The sequence below is a fragment of the Poecilia formosa genome, unplaced genomic scaffold (assembly GCF_000485575.1).
Source record: "Poecilia formosa unplaced genomic scaffold, Poecilia_formosa-5.1.2 Scaffold106, whole genome shotgun sequence".
Lineage (NCBI taxonomy): Eukaryota > Metazoa > Chordata > Actinopteri > Cyprinodontiformes > Poeciliidae > Poecilia > Poecilia formosa.
Window position 1 is genome coordinate 643,478 of NW_006800045.1, and position 19,401 is coordinate 662,878.

The window sequence follows — 19,401 nt, forward strand, 5'->3', positions numbered from 1 at the left end:
TTTCAAACTTTGTTCCCTTTCCCCCCCTCCTCCCACACTTTCAGCAGGGGCATTGCTAAAAACAGCAACAGTAGCTAAGGAGAAAACAAACGAGATACCTGTTCTAACGCTGAGGACAGCTGGACTTCCTTCTCGAGCGCCAACGAGGGCAGAAACCTGCACAGTGTAAGCCGAGTTAGGCCGAAGGCCATCTATGGTGTAGGAGGAGACATCAGCAGCTACGGTTTGTGTTGTTTCAGTTCCTGCATGGAGATACAGAAAGTGTCAACATTAACCTTCTCAATACTCTTTTTTTTATGTGTGATACATTTGTCCCAATCCCCCTTTACTCTGATACCCTTAAGTCAAATCCAGGGCAGCAAATTGCTTTTCAAATGTCCCCTAATCAGTAAACAGAGTCAACATGTGTCCAATTCAACCTCAGTATAACAATAGCTGTTCAGTAAAGGGATCAGAAGTCTGTTGGAAAACATTAGATAACAAACGGCATCATGAAGACCAAGGAACACAGCAGACAGGTCAAGGAGAAAGTTATGGGGAAATCTAATAATAGTATCTAGTACCTATCTAATATAATATCTCCCTTTGTGCGGAATAGCAGGGTTTCCTTTCTGCCACACACCTGAATTGAATATTTGGGGGAATTAACAGGCTTCTGCAGTACTTGATGGTCATGCAATCATTTGAATCAGCTGTTCTGGAATAGAGGCACATCTAAAACATGCAGAGCAGAGGAGGCGCTGAGGACTGGAATTGAGAAGCACTGGCCTCCATATACAACTCTATGTGTGGCTGGAAAATAGCACGGTACCTCAAACACCCCTCCCCATGGTGGCACGTGGTGGTGGCAGCATCATGCTGTGAGTATGCTTCTTTTTTTTTTAAACCATAGATGGGGAATAAGGTCAGACTTGTAGGAAGATGGAGGAAGCTAAATAAAGGACAATCATGAAGGCAAACCTGTTGAAGGCTATAAAAGACTTCAGAAATGGGCAGAGGATCACCTTATTAAAGCATATTTATGTGTTCAAATGGTCCAGTCAAAGCCCAGAACTTTGACTGGGCTTTGACAGAGACCTGTCACAGGTCTCTGTGACAGAGGCTGAGCTATTTTGCTAGATGAATGGGAGAGAAAAAAAAAGTAGCCTCCCGTCTCTCCATGTTTTTAGTTCTAAATATCTACTATGTCCCATAGCTGAATACACACACAGGACACACTGTTCATATTTTTATTTGCAAAAAGAATTTTTTATTTTTTTTGCAAAGCCATGTTATATTTTTGCTTACCCTTCAAAATTATGTCTAACTTTCTGTTGATCTGTCATGTAAAATACCTGTGAAACACGTAAAGATTTGTGATTGCAAAATGTGTAAAGATGCACATAATTTCAGAGGTCATGAAGATTTTTGCAAAGAACTGAATATGTAAACCCTTAATAGCTGCTGTATCTACAGCAAATCACTTCTTACCATCTTCATGGCGCCAAACGATCTTGTACCCCGTAGCTCGAGAAAAGGATGACCACGCAATGCGTATCCTCTGTGACAAAACCTCAGTGGCACGAAGCCCAGACAACGCTCCAGTAGAGGGATTTGTCCTTGAAGACAAAGTGACGACTTCGCCAACACGCTGATTAACGATAGGAGCGACACCGATTACCACACCCTCATCCGGCTGCAGGCCATCTATTGTGTAAAAAGTAGACTCTGCTCCCAGAAGACGAGACTGCTCTGCGTCTGCACAGGAGAACAGAAGATTGTAAAATACAAGAAAATATATTGCAGTAGAACATCCTGAAATATATGCCTATGTCACGGCTCTCAAAAGCATACACACCCGATTAAAAGTCCAAGTTGTATTATTAGCATATTTTCTGAGGCACCTTTAAATTTAATTTCAGCATTCACTCGTCTTGAGTTCACACCTGCCATTTGATCTCTCTCATAATTGCTCATTTACATCTTTTAGATAAAGACCAAAGCTATGGAGAAGGAAAGGAGCATGCTGTATAAAGGTATCAGTCAGGAGATGGATGCAGAAACCACAGTGACATACATAAAAAAAATATGAGAAAAAAACTGGACATTTCTCCAAAACTGATGAAAAGGTTGAGTTAAAAACTTATCAAGGAGGTTAGTAAGACCATGTTAGTAAAATGTTCTACATGTGACTTTTAAGAGTTTAAGTAGAAGGTAACTGGACTTCTTCCCTTTTGGATGCAAGGCTAAACATCAAGAAACAAGAGGAAAAGTACTATTCCCTTCCACTTAAGACCATAAATCTGCACCAGTGACATGGGACAATTATTGTCTGTAAGTTGGAATAGATGGTTGAAGACAAAATCATTTTCTTCTACATTAAATATTAAAAACTGGGCAAGGTCTCCCAAGCCTTGTGGAGGAGAGTCATATGATTAGATAAAGCTAAACTTCAAGTTTTAATTTGCTATTTCAAAAGGCATGTTTGGCACGAAAACAAACATGCCATTACCCGAAGAACAGCGTACCTACAGTGAAACAAAGAAGCAGCAGCATCATGGTATGGAGTAAGTTTTGTTCAGATGGAACTGTGCTCTTTGATAAGATGGATGAAATCATGACTAGTTCTATGAGGCTTTCAAATTTGAGCTAAAACATTCAGACACCTGCCGGGAAACCATAGATAAAGACTTTGTAGCTTTGGAGTGAACCAAAGCAGACGTCCAAATCAACAAAAGAATGACTTCCTGAGGAAAATTAAAGGTATGGAAAGGCCTAGCCAGAGGCCAGAACCAGATCTGACCAAAACTGTGCAGGCTCACTTAAAGAGGAATGTGGACATGAGCTGTTCTCACAATCTGAAAGAGATCAACAACTTTAATAAGGGTGTCAAATATTGTCAAGATGACGATGGCTGAAACATGTACCAGAGAAGACTAGAGGCTAAAATTCAATCATAAGACGTTACAAAATATAACTTGTGCACATTTATACAACCAGGTAGTTGTCGTATTCCCCCTCCACCCCCCAATATATCCTTTATCAGAGATTAGTTTTTTTCAGATGTGTTATCTAACATGTTGCGCTAGGTGGAAAAAGGTTTTAAATTGACTAATTATCTCACTTATTTTCAAAGATTTTAAGGGTTTGTATACTTTTGGGGTCTACTTTAAATGGACAGAGCTTTACTTACTGTTGCCTTGCCTCCAAGTGACTCTATATCCTGTTGCACCAGCGACACCTTGCCAAGCGATGCGAATTCTCCGGCTGTTTGCATTTGTTGCTCTGAGATTGGTCACTCTGCCTGCAGTCGGCTCTGCAGGAAAACAAAGGTTTACAGGTGTTTTACCTGTGAACCTATTCAGGTGATTTTCAGGTGATTTCAAACGCACTGTTCAGCTCACCTGGTTTGATGAAGACGGTGACGGTTTCTCCTTCGTTCGACCTCACCAGCGCAGTGACGCTGACGCCATATGACACCCCCACTGTCAGATCTCTGAGGTCAAGGGTCGTCTGGTTTCCGGGAATAACTTGGATCGACTCTGTCCCATCTGACATGACACCGGGAGAAGCAAAGGCTATAATTTTTTCCTTAACCAATGAAAAGTAACAAAAAGCAGAAATAAAATTTGAGCGTACCTTCGCTGTTTAAGATAACAATCCGGTACTGCGTGGCCCCCGCCACGCCTGTCCACCCAATTCGAACTGTGCTGCCCAGTGACTCCACCACTCTCAGGTTGGACACGCTTCCTATTGGCTGCTCGTCTGAAACGGAGAAACAATCATCCGTGACATGCAGTTCAAAGCTTGAAATAGCAGGCCATCTCTCACCAGCGTGATTATGACCCATAAACTAAGCAGAAATCTGTTTATAACGGCTGACTGACCTATGTTTTCAGTGGAGACAGGCGTGGCTTCTTCACGGCCTTCGTACAGCGTGTACAGCTTGAAGATGTACTCAGTGTTTGGCCGGAGACCCGTTAGCTCGTAGCTGGTGGAGCTTCGAGGAAAGGACAGGCTCTGGAGAGGACTTCCTGCGGGAAAGAGCAAGACTGCAACATTAGAGGTTTTAGACTCAGCATTTTATCTTAACATGCAATCATTTCTCCTTAAGAAGGGGGAGCAGAATTACAATTCTTCAGCTGTTATCTAAAATTTACTTTGTCCTGGACAAAATGTGAGAAGTGTTTAGGATGTCTAAATCCAACTGTTACAGTACATCTTCTGCACTGTGTTGAATTTTCAGACTAGTATTTACTTGGTTGTTGAGAACTGGTGTATTAAATTGACAATAAGCCTTTGAATTCAACAAGATATCCAGGTTTTCACATAACAATGTAAATAAAATAAATAAATAGGCAACATAGAGTCACGCAAGACAAGCAACCATGCACAGACACACCAATTAGAGACCGGGGGTTAAATTTGAACAATTTTCAAAATAAACTAGAGAAAAGCTATGAAATATGAAAGTTTCAAAACAAAACTACATATTTTTGATGTAGTTCGGATGAAGTTCCTGGTTACTTTGTCTTAAAACAGGCTGTTGATTGTGATTAAACTTTTCAAACTGTCAACATGTTTTCAAAGAAATGCTTGCTTGTCCGTATGTTTTCAGGGCCAGAATTAGAAGGAAAACTGTGAGCCATTATGTTGCATTTTTATCTGACCTTCTCCCGCCCTCCACTCCAGGCGGTAGCCTTCAGCGGACCGGATCAGTCTCCAGGTGAGGCGGATTGAGGAGGGTCCTGTGGTCACTGCTCTGAGAACCTGCTGTTCTTGACGTTCTGAGGAAAGCACAGTGAGGAAGCAGCACGCGATTATTTTCTTCCTCAAGCTCTTTTCCAATCAATAAAAACAACCGCAAGGGTCCCACGAGCCAACATCACAAAAATGACAAACATGCTCACACATATAGTTACAATTACAGAAGCAGAGGATATCAAATTGTCTGTGTGTGTCCTTTCTGAAACCTTTTCAGTTTTCAGACAGTATTTTACTCCGCACAGAAAAGCAGCAGCTCCGGAGTGACTCAGTGCCTTCATCTCATTGAAGTGACACCATATGGGAATCACACATGAAAGGCCCGGGCTGTGAGGCTTGTGTCTGTCCGACCTAAACAGTAACACGTGTTTGACTTTTAGAAGAGAGACAAACAGGCAGAGAGATTTTTGGCCATCTTTTTTTCTGCTTCCTTTTCTTTCCCTCCTCGTTTCCCCGTCTCTGTTTTTGACCGGTCAAAACAGAGGGCACTCGCCTTTTCAAAGAGGATTCTTAATGGGTTACAGCATGTCAGCAAAATGGAGAATAATGCTCAAAAAATGTTTCGTTTTTATCTGATAGGTGAAAGGTTTTCAGAGAAGATGAAGACCTTCTAAACTTTACTGCAATATGAGAAATGTGGTCTTCTGTTCAGGCTGCGGCTTTGAGTTTCAAACATGGACCAAAAGCAATGACTAAGCCTTCGCTCTAATTAAAGTGTTTGATCATTATGGTGATCTTAATACTGACGTTAAGCAAAATTGCAACCAAATGGAAAATGATGCAAATTCTCACACTAATGCAAATTCTCACATTAATAATAAAACAATGGACACAGAAGTATCAGTAATAAGCGTCCAGTTTACCTCCAGAGGCAAAGGCGACAGGCAACGGATTTGAAACTGAACTGTTTTCTAAAGAAATGGAACTGAAAAATAGGAAAACATCCACTTTTCTGCTTTTTACTATGTGCCATTTAGAGATCTAGCCTCACATAAAGTACAGTAATTAATTGCTGATTTTAACATGCTTTGAGGGATTAGGACGCAGTAAAGACGGGGTAAAAATCCCCAGAGGCTTAACGTGACAAACATCTCACTTCCTACCTATCTTGAATCTGGCTGTGGCTCGGGGCCCCTCAGTGTTGCCCTCATACAGCGGGATGATGGTGACAATGTACTCAGTATCCGACTGCAAGCTGGACAAAGTATAGAGCTCAGTGTCACCAGCGACCTCCACAGTCTCCACGCTACGACCTTGGGGGAAAAGCAAAGCATAAATATTTTTTGTAAATGGAAGATTTTAAAGAAAAATATTATCAGAAAAAAAAAAAAAAAAAACCTCTAACCTGTGAATGGTCCCCATACCAAACGGTACGCTTGTGCGCCACTGACTCGTCTCCATTTGACACGGACGCTGCCCTCAGACACCGTCTCCACTGTCAACTGCTGCACAGCCTCCAGGCTCACTGAAGCCATCGGAAACAAACGATTAATATCATTTTCTGTTCCACTAAAAGGCATTACCATCTAAAGGATACGGTACATGCTTTATAACACCTCATAATATTGATCCAATCTGTTTTCTTGAAGCATACTGTTGAAAGCATCAGTTGTGACGGACTTACAAGTGCGAGCGTTGAGGACGGACGGGGATGCACCGTTTCTGGAGAACAGAGGGTACAAGTTGATGACATACTCTGTGTCGGGCTGAAGAGACTCCAAGGTGACAGAGGATGCGTCTGCAGGCAGAGACTGCTCCAGCAGCTGGGCCGCTGGTTGTCCTAGTCAAAGCACAGGGCAAAAAGATGCACGGTGGACTGTTATCGGTCTGGGAGGCATCTCAAAATACGCTTAGCGTTTCATCCAGCATAATTACAGGAGCAGAAATGTGCAGTATGTGTGGTCTTTAGATCAGGTAACCTTTTACTCGACAATGCCTTTATAGGTCATGTTAGTGGGTTAAAAAAGAATCTCCCCCTTACTGATATGTTCTTTCTCTAAAATTCTTAATATCAAAGAAAATCTGTTTTCACATGATGATTTTATTTATTTAAAGGAAAAAGATTTACAGACCAACCTGGCCGTTTGCGAAAACTAGTCGCTCACAACACCTACTAACTGCTTGTCCCACCCTCGGCCGCCATCCAGCCTCAGTGACGACTGACAAGGAGTCATTTACATAACTATAGAGGAATTCTGTCCCACTTTTTAGCCAATGCAAAAGTCTCTGAACAGGAACGTCCCCTTTAAGGTCATACTGCAGCATCTCAATAGGATTTAGCTCTGATCTCCGAGGAGCTGCAAGTCTCCTCTATACCCTAACACAGCAAAGACATACAAAATCCCATTCTTAAGTTTGCTTATCCATTCTACTGTAAGTGGGCTTGAGGTGGCGAATTAACTCAATTTTAAGGGTAGCCTAAAACATAAACCGTGAAAAAACTTGTCCTGTAATTACTTTCGTCTATCTGCCTGGCGAGTCGAAGGGTGAACATGAGATTCCTCTGGCGGAGGAATGAGAGTGGCAACTCCTGCCACATGTTCAGTGGGAGAAGCTGTAACTTCCCTCAGGGGGGCAATTTCCCCTCCTGAATCACTGTGTAATCATTAGAACCTCTCGACACACCCTGTCCTCAGAAATGAAAGGATTTTATGACTAATTGTTCACAGTCTATAAAAAGAGTTAAACTTAGCCTTTTTCACACCTATATTGAAGACGAATGCATTTAATAAATTAGGTCATGGCTGCAGCGGTGCAAACTCTTACAGCCGGTGCCTGAGGGCACTTCAGAGTAAGAGAAGCTAGCGCTAATCAGGCTTTACTCAAACTCCTGTGCATTCTTGACACGGTTCCAACTTGCCATCAACAAGTTGACAATTTTTGACTACTGTATCGACTTGACTGTAACCCTTCACTCTGTGATAACGTCAGAACAAAGGAGGAATGTAAAATTCATAATGTAGGTCAGAGGCAGAATGTCTAAGAGTGACAGGAAACAATAACAGAAATGTGAGTGAGCCCGACCTCGTGGCCCATAGGTTAGTCTGTAGCCTTGCACAGGAGTTGAAGGCTGATCCCATTCGATAGAGAGGGAGAAGTAGCCCGCCTGGACCAAGCGAAGGCTGGACACTCCTGGTAGTGACCCTGTGTGAAGAGAAAAAGGACAGGAGAAGGTTTCCTAGTGTTATTCTAGTCTTCACCTTCTGGTTTTTGTCTGCCGTCAGCTCTTACTGGTTCGCTGCTTTGCAGAAACGGACTCTCCAACACTGTTGGGGTACTGGGCGATGACAGTCACCAGGTAGTCTGTTCCTGACCTGAGATCTTGCGCAGTGAAAAACCTCTGACTGGCTGAGACTGATTCCTGTAGAGATGGACACATCTCTTATTTGTAGTCATTCCTCATTCAGATGTTTTGCAAAGAATGTGGCTGACAACAGCCTAAACCAGGGCCTTTTTACATCGATATAATAGCTGACGGGAACACTAAATTTTAGTCAACCACGCTTTAATCTCTACAGCGTCTACATGAAGAGGATCCACCCATTAGACATGTTTGTACTCCACCTGAACGCATGTTTTTCTTGCAAAGCACAATCGACTTTGGCTCCCAAGACTGCAATTAAGCTTTTCTTGAGTCAGGGCTGAGAAACATGCGCTGGTTTATCTTTCCACGAGTCACGACACAAAATTCTCTAGCACCTGGACGCACCTGACGCAGTTCTGCAGTGATCGGCTGACCCAGACCGGAGAGCGGCACGTACTGGATGGCATAGCCGCTCACGGGGCCTCCCGCAGGACTCCATCGAAACCGGAGAGAATCAGTCGTTTGTGACGTGAACTGAAGATTAGACGGACCAGAAAAGGCCTCTGATGGAAGGGTTGGGAGACATGGATCAATAAAAATATGATATACTGTCCAAAGTGACATGCATATGTGCAACGCATTGGAAAAGTATTTATAACCTTTGAAATTTTTCATATTTTACCAAGTTATAACCACAAACCTCTGTACTTTATTAATGCTAAGTATGAATGCATGTGGCTCTTTTCAGATGTTTAATGGAAAGAATTGAAATGAGTCACCTTCCAAAAAAAAAAAGCAAAAAAAAACGTCATGTTATGCTGCTCTATTCCATTAAATCTGAATAAATACATTGAGCTCTCTGGTTGTAATGCAAGAAAATATGGAAAAGTAATATGAATATGTCATATTTCAATACAGCAGTGTTGAGCTGTGGCCTCCGTACACACCATCACTTGCATAGACTCCCCCTGCTGCCGAGCACACTCCAGGGCTAACGAGAGGAAGGAGCGTATTCAGCAGCTTGAAGTCCCCAACAAATGAGGTGAAATCACTGCTGGGCTTTGAGGAAACCTGAGCCAGTTCGTTCCTGTCTGCACTCTTGATTCCTAAAATGATTTTTATATTATTATTAAATTGGGCAAAGGGGAAAAAAAGAAAGCAGATGATTTCATATTTACTCCTTTATTCTGACATCTGATCCACAAGGCTGCAGATATAAAAATAAAAAATAAAAAAAAAACATACCAACTGCAAAAACATTCACTCCCTGACTCCGTAGCTTCTGAGCCGGTTCCTGCACTTGGTCTTGTGACTTCCCGTCAGTGATCAGAATGGTGACCTGAAAACGTAACAGCAGGTAGGATTAGCTACCAGTCCCTAGCGTGAAGTAAAACGCAATAATTAAGCGTTGTGGTGGTTAGACCTTTGGGACGTCGCGGGCGGAGTCTGGGTTGAAGAAGTTATCAGAAACATACTTTAGACCAGCTCCAGTGCGTGTGTTTCCACCTTTGTAGTTCATATTCTGCACCGCGTTGACAACATCAGTGCCTGTCAGGTGTGTGTTAAAGGCGAACTCCACCCTGAAGAAAGAGCAACAGCAATAATAAGGTAATTCTGCTTATGAAGCAGAGAAAAGAGGGAGTTACAAGTCCTGTCAGTCACCTTGAGGTATCGCTGTATTGCACGGCCCCAAACCGGATCCCCGACTCGCTGACAAAGCTGGCAAAAGGCTTTACGATTCCAGCCATGAAGCCCTTCACCTGCAGGAAATTTGCGCGGCCGATACTGGAGGACCCGTCAATCAGGAACACAATGTCTGCTGCCTGCACATTATTACACCTGCCTGCAAAGTGAAGGAGAAACAGTGACTTGTCATTTACTCCATGTCCATAAATTCAGCCTCAAAACTTCCTTTTGTGTTGAATAATGTGAGGGTGAGGCTTTTGTACGGTAAATCGTTAAATTGGTACGTTGCTACCTGGAATTAGGGCTGCCTTTTTTCCTCTGGTCCAGTTGATTGGTAATTATGCCACAGCCTGACTCTTCTCTTCAAAAACAGCTTTTTAGTTGCAATAATTTACGGAAGCTCAAGTAAAATAAGAATTTAACTTTTTTTTTTTTCTTGTTACTCTTTGCAACATAGCCAGTCATAATTGCTCATGTTACTTAAAGTAAAATAAAAACTGATGTTCCTTCAGTTTAAGTTTTTTATACTACCTTTACACTAAAAAGTAACCAATTTGAAACGCAATCAGATACTTAAATAATAACTGCAAGATCTGGATTCCATCAAAATTGGAAATAATTTCTATCATAATTTCATCCTTCCATCATGACCGCAGTTTTCCCATTTTCTGATGATGGCTACCTTCAGCAGGATAACTTTATTCTGTCACAAAGTTCAAATCATCTCAAGCTGATTCGCCGACCATATTGATGAAGTCACTGCAGTCCAGTGATCTCTGGAGGGCGAACCGGGCTCCAAGTTGATACTAGTGAGGTGCACCTAATAAAATGGGCATTGAGTGAGGTAATACACTCTTTCTTTAGACATAATGAAACATCTTTGTATATCTGTGTCAAAATGAAAACCCTGTGGGTTAGATGAGCAAATCCATTATCTGATGCTAAATGTTTTCAATTACTGGGTTGCATCTATTTCCAATTCTACAAATAGGTCCAAAAAAAAAAAAGCATCTCTTTACACTGGCATAAACCAACCACGTATAAATTAGGCATTTTTCACACATTTAAGAAAAACCTCGTCCATTTTCATGTATGCCACAGCCCGAGCAAACAACTCCTTGTTTTCCAAAACAAACCCTGGTTGTGTTTTGCAGGGACATGCAAAATAAAGCAAGTCAGGGAAGCGATCACCGTACACCAGATGTTTCTGGAAATAAATGTGTGCAAATTAAATCCAATACAATGCCTACACTGTGTTAAGAACAATTATTCTGTCACTTTTTCAAAATTCGAAATGCAGATGCTGTGGAATGTTTTAACAGATGTATTTCATGTTGACTTTAGTGAATTGTTTCCAAATGCATGAAAGATCAATCTATACACAAGTTCCTTTTTGTGCTCTGACGTTATAAACGTTACTATAATTATTAAATGAATGAATAAATCTATTGATCTACATAGTCATCTATGTGTCTAGTCTGTGTCTGTTACTTTTGCATCTATTATGTTAGTGGATAAAGAGAGAACAGCTACCATCTGATGAAAGAAATGGTGCAAACAAATTGCTTCCATCTGCTGGACTTTATTAGTGCAATTGTTCCTGCATGTATGTTGTGCAAACAGCTTTGAGAGTCCAGTGCAGAAATAAAACGGATTGCAGGGGAAAAACTGATTGCTATGCTTCATAGATTTCCCCATGAGTGTGTAACAACTCATCTGCATGAGAGTAAGACTGGGTGGTTTGTACTTCAAAGGCATGTAGCCTCCGGTCCAAAAACAGGAGGAAATTACAGCCAGTCACTCAGCGTTAAAAAAACCCCCCAATAATATCTTTATTGTCTCTTTTTATTTTGCTTATAAACTTCAAAACAAATCTGTTTTCATTTCTGTGAAATGTTGCTTTACTTTTAAAAAAGAGGATATGTTGTGATTGACAGATGGTTAGCCCGAGGTTTCAGCAGATCTCAGTCAAGTCTGCAAAAGCTGGTGTTAAAACAGAAACCGTGACAGTCATTTCCGTAAAAGTCGAGTCTTTAACACTGGAGCCGACAAACACAAGCGTGATCCGACAGTGGCTTTGACAATCACTTCTATATTATCTAGAATGTATAACAAATAGAGAATAGTGAGCAGCATTGGTCTGCTGCTAGGATGTTAATGTTTAGTTTTACATTTCCATACTTTTCCAGAATCATTTTCCTAGATTTTTCCATCTGTTTTGTGGATTTCTTTCTTTTTCCACAAATCCGCAAGCAACACAATGCAGAAGACTTATGATTTGGGCAATCTGATAAAGGGACATTTCATAGGTTTTTGAAGTCCACACAATGTTAAATCGGTTAAAATCTACAATATATCGGATGTTTTATATAGGATTATATGAACTAGACTACATCGGTAAGAAAAAAAATCACATAAACTTCCGTTTGCATACAGTTCAGCAAATTTTCAAAAAGTTAAAATTTCATTGCTTTTGTAGGCATTTAAGCCAGATCAAGTTCAAAGGCCAAGAATTTGATAAAACTTCAGACATAAAAGGATCTAGAAGTTCAAAAAGCAGCAAAATTATAATTAATAAGTTGACAAAAAAAAAACAAAAAAAAACTTAAGTTGTGCTGTTGAAAATCAAAAATAAAGCTGAATATCTAGAAATGGATCAAAATAAGACAAATGATTTTACCCTGAGCGTCAGCAAGTGTGATGGAGGACAGCAGGACAGCAGCAGTGAAAACCCAGCTCCACATCTTCACGGCCTGGACAGACAAAAGAGGAAAAGAGCTTTATGCAACGCCACCAACATTTTTCTTTTAAAAGCATCACATTCCTTCAGTTTGTTAGTCATCGCCATTAAATCCGTTGCATATTGTTGGGTTATTCTGGTTACTTTGGAATTTCCTTTTTAATCTTGTAAGTCATTTAGTTTCGCATCATCTTCAGATGTTCAGCTGCTATGTGTCACTGTCTGCTTCCACACTGCTTGTTCCTGTCTGTGCCTGATTCTTGTTATCCTGTCTGCCAGTCTTATTAATTGCAGCATGTTACCAAGTTTTACGGCTCTGTCTGACAATCAGAGCGATCCTCTTCATTTACATCAGTCAGCTTCAGCTCCAGGCTGTATTGACATGTTACATTGTCAGTCTTTGTCATTAATAATGCAGCGCTTTTCTGTTCAAACATTTCCTATACTAGCATTGAGACAAAAAGAAAAAAGAAAAAACTAAACTGTGACTGAAAAAACATTAACTTTTGTGTTTTGTATTTTGAGTCTTTCCCTTACTTGATAAATTTGGCTTTATTTTCTGTAGCATTTATTTGTGTTTAGCTGAAATTGCTGTCACTTCATTTGTGTTCATTGTTTCTTTGTGTCTGCATATTTCTCATTTTTCTGTGACATGGATTCATTTTTCTCACATCATTCGTCAGGCACCCTTAACACCTGTCGCTTGTTGTGTTGACTGGGGCACATTTCTGGTTCCACCAATCACCTCCCAGGCATTTACAAGCCTGTCACCTTCTTTCACAGATTCTAATGTTGTCATTCTGCTATCTAGCCATCCAGTTTTAAGTCTGTTAATCCTGCTGTCTTTCTCGTTGTTTGTGCTTCCTATTTAAGAAATTACAATCTAGAAATGAGACGCTCTCATTTCTAGATTAGGTTCCTACTTCTCCACAAGATGCGACATGGATTCAGTATCGTTACATCAGTTTATTTTGGACTGAATTTGACTAAGGGTTCTGAATCTGACTACATAACTGGATTTTATTGGAATAAACACAACAAATATGATATGATAAAGATCTGCTTGTCTTGAACCAAAGCGACTTGAGATGTGTTGTAAATTGTTTTGTACCTGCATTATTTTAAATAGCTATAAATTCAATCCATGACTTCAAGACATGTATAATTACATCAGGGCTCAAGAATTGTTAGAAAAATTCTGTTTCACTTAAAGAGTTAACAAAAATCTAACTCTTTCACCTTATTTTGCCATCCAAATATAAGCAAATAAATACAAACAGTTATGACACAAAAGGAATAAAAAGAAATAAGTAATTCTCTCTGATTTCAGTGCACACTGCCACAAAACCAGCAAAGCTGTTAAACCGCCTCGATGTTGTTGAACCCTCAATTAGGATTAAAAATGTATTACCTGGAACTCTTACTGTGCTTGTCTGAACCGTTCAAACTGCTGAAATGAATAAGGTGAATAAACATCTGCTATAAAGCACCAAATATGCTCTTTGATGAAGTCTTACAAAGTAAAGTTTTTATACTGACTAAAATTCAAATAGTTCATTACACTGTCAAAACTGAGTCAAACGTGTCCAAGTTTTAATTGTGCACATTAGAAATCAGTGCAAACAATCACTATTTGTGTCATTTGCCATTAGCCAGCCATCCTGGTCCTAAAAGACGGACGTATGGGTGTTATTACATTTTTGAAATAGGCTACTTCACCTTCACATACCAATGCGTATCTCTTTGGCTTTCAGGAGTAATACAGCATTGGAACTTAAAGTATTCTTCTCGCATGTTTTCGATCTGTCTTTGGTTTTCGTTCATATGGAAGGCAGATGCCAGATTCCTATATATGGTTGATATGAAGTCCGTGAGATCCCCGCTCTTCTTCCAGTCATAAAAAAAATGTTTCCTTTTACCTTTTAAAAATCATACTCTCTTATAACTTATGGCAACATCTGTCAGTATTGACTGTAACATGTGTCAGCTTTGGTCAGGTGGGGCATAGCTATAAGCCAAGAACATCCTTTTCATCAGAGTAATGCAGTCGGGTTAACAGAACTACAGGAGGCTATACAACAGGATAAAATCAGTGGTTTATGGGAGTCAGCAGGTCAACACAAAACATTTTAACTCTTGGGAGCTTTACGAGAAAATGTCTGAAAGCAGACAGAACGTTGGAGAGCTGAGGTCAGGAGAGCACGTGAAAGACAGATGGAGTTAACACATGCTGACAGACTGGCAAAGACTGTTGACATCTACAGTGGAATAATGTAGAGCAGATTACCTTTATTTATAATTAGCACCATATTCATCCTGATGAGCACAATTTATTTCTCTCACAGAAAGATTCCAGCAATTTGGCTTGCAATCTGCCTTACATAACAAAACAAACACTTCAATATTGGTTCAATGAGCAACAAGCTGCAAACAGCCTCTGGTAACTTATCTGTTAATCCCTATTGAAGGTTGGTGCAGTGTTACAGTATTAAGGAATTTTAACCAGAAAGCACATAGTAATTCTTGCTTATCTCCACTGATTCCCTTTACTGTAGCATTAATATGTGCGCAGAGATCTGAGCCTTACAATAACGTTTGATTATTTTACCAAGCTTTGTTGTTTTCTCCTTCTCATCTTTGATCTCAAAAGGCAAAAACCTCTCAGCTGATGACAAACGGTTCTTCCCCTATAAGATGCAGACCCGACAAGACTACCAGCTGAAGATTTTATTTCAGTCCAAAACATTCTCATAAAGCTCGAGAAGTTGCACGTGTAGATCTTACTTTTCCTTGTCTTTAAGTATTTTCAGATTCCACACGCTTCAAATTAAATTACATCCAAAGATCTCTGGAGCGAGCACATCAGCTTATATACATTTCATTTTATTTTCCAATTGCTGTTTTAAATCTGGTGAAGCGGTCACCCATATACTTTTGTACACAGTGCACCAGTTTTAACTAAAGAAAAAGATATAAAACCAATAATGAGACCGATGAACCCAAGCTGCCAAAGACTTGCAACATTTTAGTGGGAACACAGACCCTGAGGCAAACACAAATGCAAAATGGCGTAAGTTATCAGCTTCCTTTGCACGTTTGGTGCTTTTTTTTTTTTTGGCTCCATCTTTGTGTTTTTAACAAATAGTAAAATTAACCTTTGCAAATAAGATAAGAATCAAGAGAAAGGATGCGCATAATTTGAATTGTGGACAGCAGAGTAACTAGAAAAGCTTAAGCAGATTTTCCTGTTTGTGTTTGTCTCTTGAAAAACAGGGTTGAATGTTTACAGCTACATGTGCACCAAAAACATAAATACCTGCAGGTTAAACGAAGCTGTGCTTTTGCTCTAAGTTTGTACATCACAATCAAAATATATACAATTAATAAATGCTATTAATTACATTGTTGGAACTGTAGTGATCAATGTGTTATATAATCTCAGAAGCAATATGAATATTTGTTGATTTCCTGTTTTAAATATAAAAAATAGATGATTAGATGGTGTCTCTGTGTAAATACCATGATCCTGAGAAACCAAGTCGTTTTTACTCAAGATTATTTTGTGGTGAGAATCGCACCACGGACTCAGTACCTAACACTACATCACTATATTTATGGTCACTGTGAGTTTTTGGATCTCAGTAAAAAAAATAAAAAAAAAATACAGAATCTCCAAAACCCATAGAAACTTTAGACATGTGTTCACTTTTGAAACTCCTGGCTTGTATGGCCACACTCCGTACAAACCAAGCAGGTATAATTAACAGTGAAAGAAACAGTAGTAAATAGTTCCTCAAAGTCCTTTTTAAACAAAGTCCATTTGAAAAGAAAAGACAACGTGCAAACACAAGCTTTTGAATAAGTTTAACAAGGTCTTTCCGGGACAGAAGGAAAGTACTATGACTCATCGCAGAGTTTCTGGTAGGATTTGTATGAAAACTGAGCAAAGCTATAAACTAGGGCTCTGGCAGAGTCACAGAAATGTGGCTCGGTTCAGATGGCTTTCTCCCAGCAGGAGCAGTGGGCCACTAGCATGTGACAGAGTTCAGGGCAGACTGTGAAGTGAGTGGACATGGGAACTGAAGGGTCAAACGAGGGCGACATGTCCCACTAAATTACCCAAGACTGCTAAAAAATGACCACACCACAGGGATCTTGTATTCTTGGTTCTCTGCTACTGGTAAGAATAAATGAGTCCTTGTCAGAGGTTATCTGAAAACCCTCCGAAGATTCTCAAGTCGCGAACAAGATCCATCACTTCTGCCATCGTCATGGTTTTCAGCCAACTTCAATAATCTATCTATTATGAAAATAAATCGCCTCTGTGAAAAAAGCCTCCAAAAGGTTCAAGTTCGTTCCAGAATTTCACAAGCTTTGAGTTTCTGTTAAGAAAAGATGAACAGACTTAATCAAGGAAAGTGCTCTTTTTGTCTTCAAAGACTAACTTGTCTCTTTCAGGAACATGAATGGGGCATGAAAAGACAGAGACACAGCAGCACGCCTGCCTTCCAGCTGACTAAGCCAAACCTAAACACAATTAGAGACTAAATTACGTGAAATCAAACAAAAAAATGACTCATTGTAAACTACCGCTTTAATGCAGAACAAAAATGAATATCCTACTTCTAATCCTCAGCCGAGGAAAACGAAGATAATCACATCAAACACACACAGGGACCAGCTGTGGCAGTTCTCAAATGTTGGCACCAAATGTCAGAGAAGCACCAGAGACCTAACCGAGTCTGGCTGCAAATATGCAGAGAATGAGGAGTAGAAAGAAAAAATCAAGAGGGTGAAGGTGAAGCAGAAAGAGCCTGATGTTATTTTATATTGTAAAACAACAACAAAAAAACTGAACTCTTTACTGTTCTGAGCTAAACCACAACAAAGCTGAGGGTGCAGTCGGATGTAGACCAGATAACTGAAACCAATAAAGCATGCAGAGGGGAGTGTGCATACTTTCCTCCATCCTAAATCAAGGTCGGTCGCTGTCTTGATCCTAAATAAGTTCAACTGAGGTCAACACACTTAAAACTGCCGGGTTATTTGTTTAGTCAAATAAAGGGTTCATGCTGGGGCAAAAGTAAGACAATTTCATCCAAATATGTGGTCAAAATGGATGCAGATTTTATTAAACTTCTTTTTTTTTTAAAAGTCTAATGAATCTCAGGTACATGACAGCCTCGTTTCTGTCAGACCTCTCCAGGGCAGCTGTGGCTACAATGTTGTAGCTTACCACCATTTTTTTTTTACCATATTAAAAGAGTATTTGGCTAAATGGCTAGTGAAGTACTGAACGGGGAACTTGAGATGTACTGTTTAATCTAATTTAATGTGTGAAAATGATGTGAAAATACAGAAAAAATATAAAATAACAGATTTGGGTAGAGAATAATGAAATAAGAAATTAGTACATATAAGTGACATCATTAAAAATAACACATTTGAGCAGAAGAAGCATGTTTCCAAGTTTTCTAATCCATAAAAAGTTAGAAGACAACACTTGCTGTACTGTGTACATGTTAGAGCTTTACACAGCACTTCCATTGACAATATGCACCTCTTGCTCTATGTGCCATTTGACCTCCAAATGCGCTACGCCAAAATACTGTTTCTCAAGTAAAAGTAAACAGCATGGCGCAGTAAAACTTTTTCAAAACATAAACTTAGACATAAACTAACAGTAAAAATAATGCATTTTAATCCAAATATTACTTAATATAATCTTTTTTTTTTCTTTTTGCATCCACTAACTTTGAAGTTTGACTTTTGTTCAAACCCATGACCCAACCCAGTTGGTCATGGGTTTGGAGGAAAAAACAAATTAGTTTTTGTTTGCTTTTTGTTCCTAAACCAACAGCTTTAATAGTGCACACTCTGTTCTGCTGGATTTCTGTTCCATTTCAGGGTTTGGGTTTAAAACGCATTAAGACTCAACCACGAGCCATTAGATCTTCGCCTTTGAATGGGATTCGTAGCATTTTCTGACAACACGTGCGTAAAATGGAGAGGTTTTCTGTGAGAGCAACCCTTCGTGACAGTGATGTTGCAGCAGAATCAGTACCACACGGCACCGCAGATGTTGCGTCAGAGCGTTTAAAACTTTGCGTGAAGTTTTCAGGCAGCAGTTTCGCGTATTATGAAAATGGCACTTTGAAAAAAAAAAGTTTGCAATGAAATGCAAAAAAAAAAAAAAAAAAAAAAAAGTTTGTCTGTACCTGGGGATTTCTGCTCTGTGCGCCGGCCCACAGCCCGCCGCTGTCCACCTGTGGCACATCCAGCCCGAGCCCACAGTGCGGTGGGGGTTCCACGCAGCAGTGATATCCACAGACGACCGGTGGCACAGTTTCACAGTGTCACAACTTCACGGAGCAGGATCGCGCCGCCACCACCAGTCAGCCAGCTCAGCGACCCAGCTATGATCGCTGCATCCCTGCAGGCGACAGTCAGCAACGTGAAAAAAACAGTTTCTGATTCCCGAGCCTGCCGCCTTGTTCGAGGAGAGTTGAACACAAGCAGGAGCAGAACAGTCCAGACTTGTCGGGACGCCTGAAGGAGAGCAGCTCCTGAGCTCTCCCTTTCTGCTGTTTTTTTTTTTTTTTCATTCTCCCTCCCTGCAGCCGAATGCAAGTCAGACTGAGTGTTAGTAACATCTTTATTCCTCCGGGTAAGATCGATGAAACAGGACTCGTGGTTTGTTTATTTATTGGCTGACTGATTTAAACTTTTGGGGCAAATTAGATCTTTACACTACATGTACAGGTGCTGGTCATAAAATTAGAATATTGTGATAAAGTTCATTATTTTTCATAGTGTCATGATACAAATTAAATTGTCATATATTTTAGATTCATTGCACACCAACTGAAATATTTCAGGTCTTTTATTGTTTTAATTTTGATGATTTTGGCAAACAGCTCATGAAAAC

At 40.1% G+C, this 19,401-nt stretch overlaps 1 protein-coding gene across 2 annotated transcripts in view; it reads right to left on the reverse strand.

Moving 5' to 3' along the window:
- col7a1 (collagen, type VII, alpha 1) overlaps positions 1 to 19,033 on the reverse strand; it is a 69,640-nt gene extending 50,607 nt beyond the window's left edge. For both annotated transcript variants that reach the window (XM_016675130.1, XM_016675131.1), the window contains exons 1-19: positions 18,692 to 19,033; positions 12,414 to 12,486; positions 9,710 to 9,890; positions 9,471 to 9,627; positions 9,293 to 9,386; positions 8,995 to 9,153; positions 8,453 to 8,610; positions 7,975 to 8,104; positions 7,768 to 7,887; positions 6,368 to 6,523; positions 6,089 to 6,208; positions 5,847 to 5,996; positions 4,650 to 4,766; positions 3,867 to 4,013; positions 3,619 to 3,744; positions 3,384 to 3,530; positions 3,173 to 3,295; positions 1,471 to 1,737; positions 99 to 242 (exon numbers count right to left, since the gene is read on the reverse strand). In XM_016675130.1, the coding sequence (XP_016530616.1) occupies positions 99 to 242; positions 1,471 to 1,737; positions 3,173 to 3,295; positions 3,384 to 3,530; positions 3,619 to 3,744; positions 3,867 to 4,013; positions 4,650 to 4,766; positions 5,847 to 5,996; positions 6,089 to 6,208; positions 6,368 to 6,523; positions 7,768 to 7,887; positions 7,975 to 8,104; positions 8,453 to 8,610; positions 8,995 to 9,153; positions 9,293 to 9,386; positions 9,471 to 9,627; positions 9,710 to 9,890; positions 12,414 to 12,477 (2,560 nt within the window). In that variant the 5' untranslated portion in view covers positions 12,478 to 12,486; positions 18,692 to 19,033. The remainder of the gene's footprint in view (positions 1 to 98; positions 243 to 1,470; positions 1,738 to 3,172; positions 3,296 to 3,383; positions 3,531 to 3,618; positions 3,745 to 3,866; positions 4,014 to 4,649; positions 4,767 to 5,846; positions 5,997 to 6,088; positions 6,209 to 6,367; positions 6,524 to 7,767; positions 7,888 to 7,974; positions 8,105 to 8,452; positions 8,611 to 8,994; positions 9,154 to 9,292; positions 9,387 to 9,470; positions 9,628 to 9,709; positions 9,891 to 12,413; positions 12,487 to 18,691) is intronic.
- Between the last annotated feature and the right edge of the window lie 368 nt (positions 19,034 to 19,401).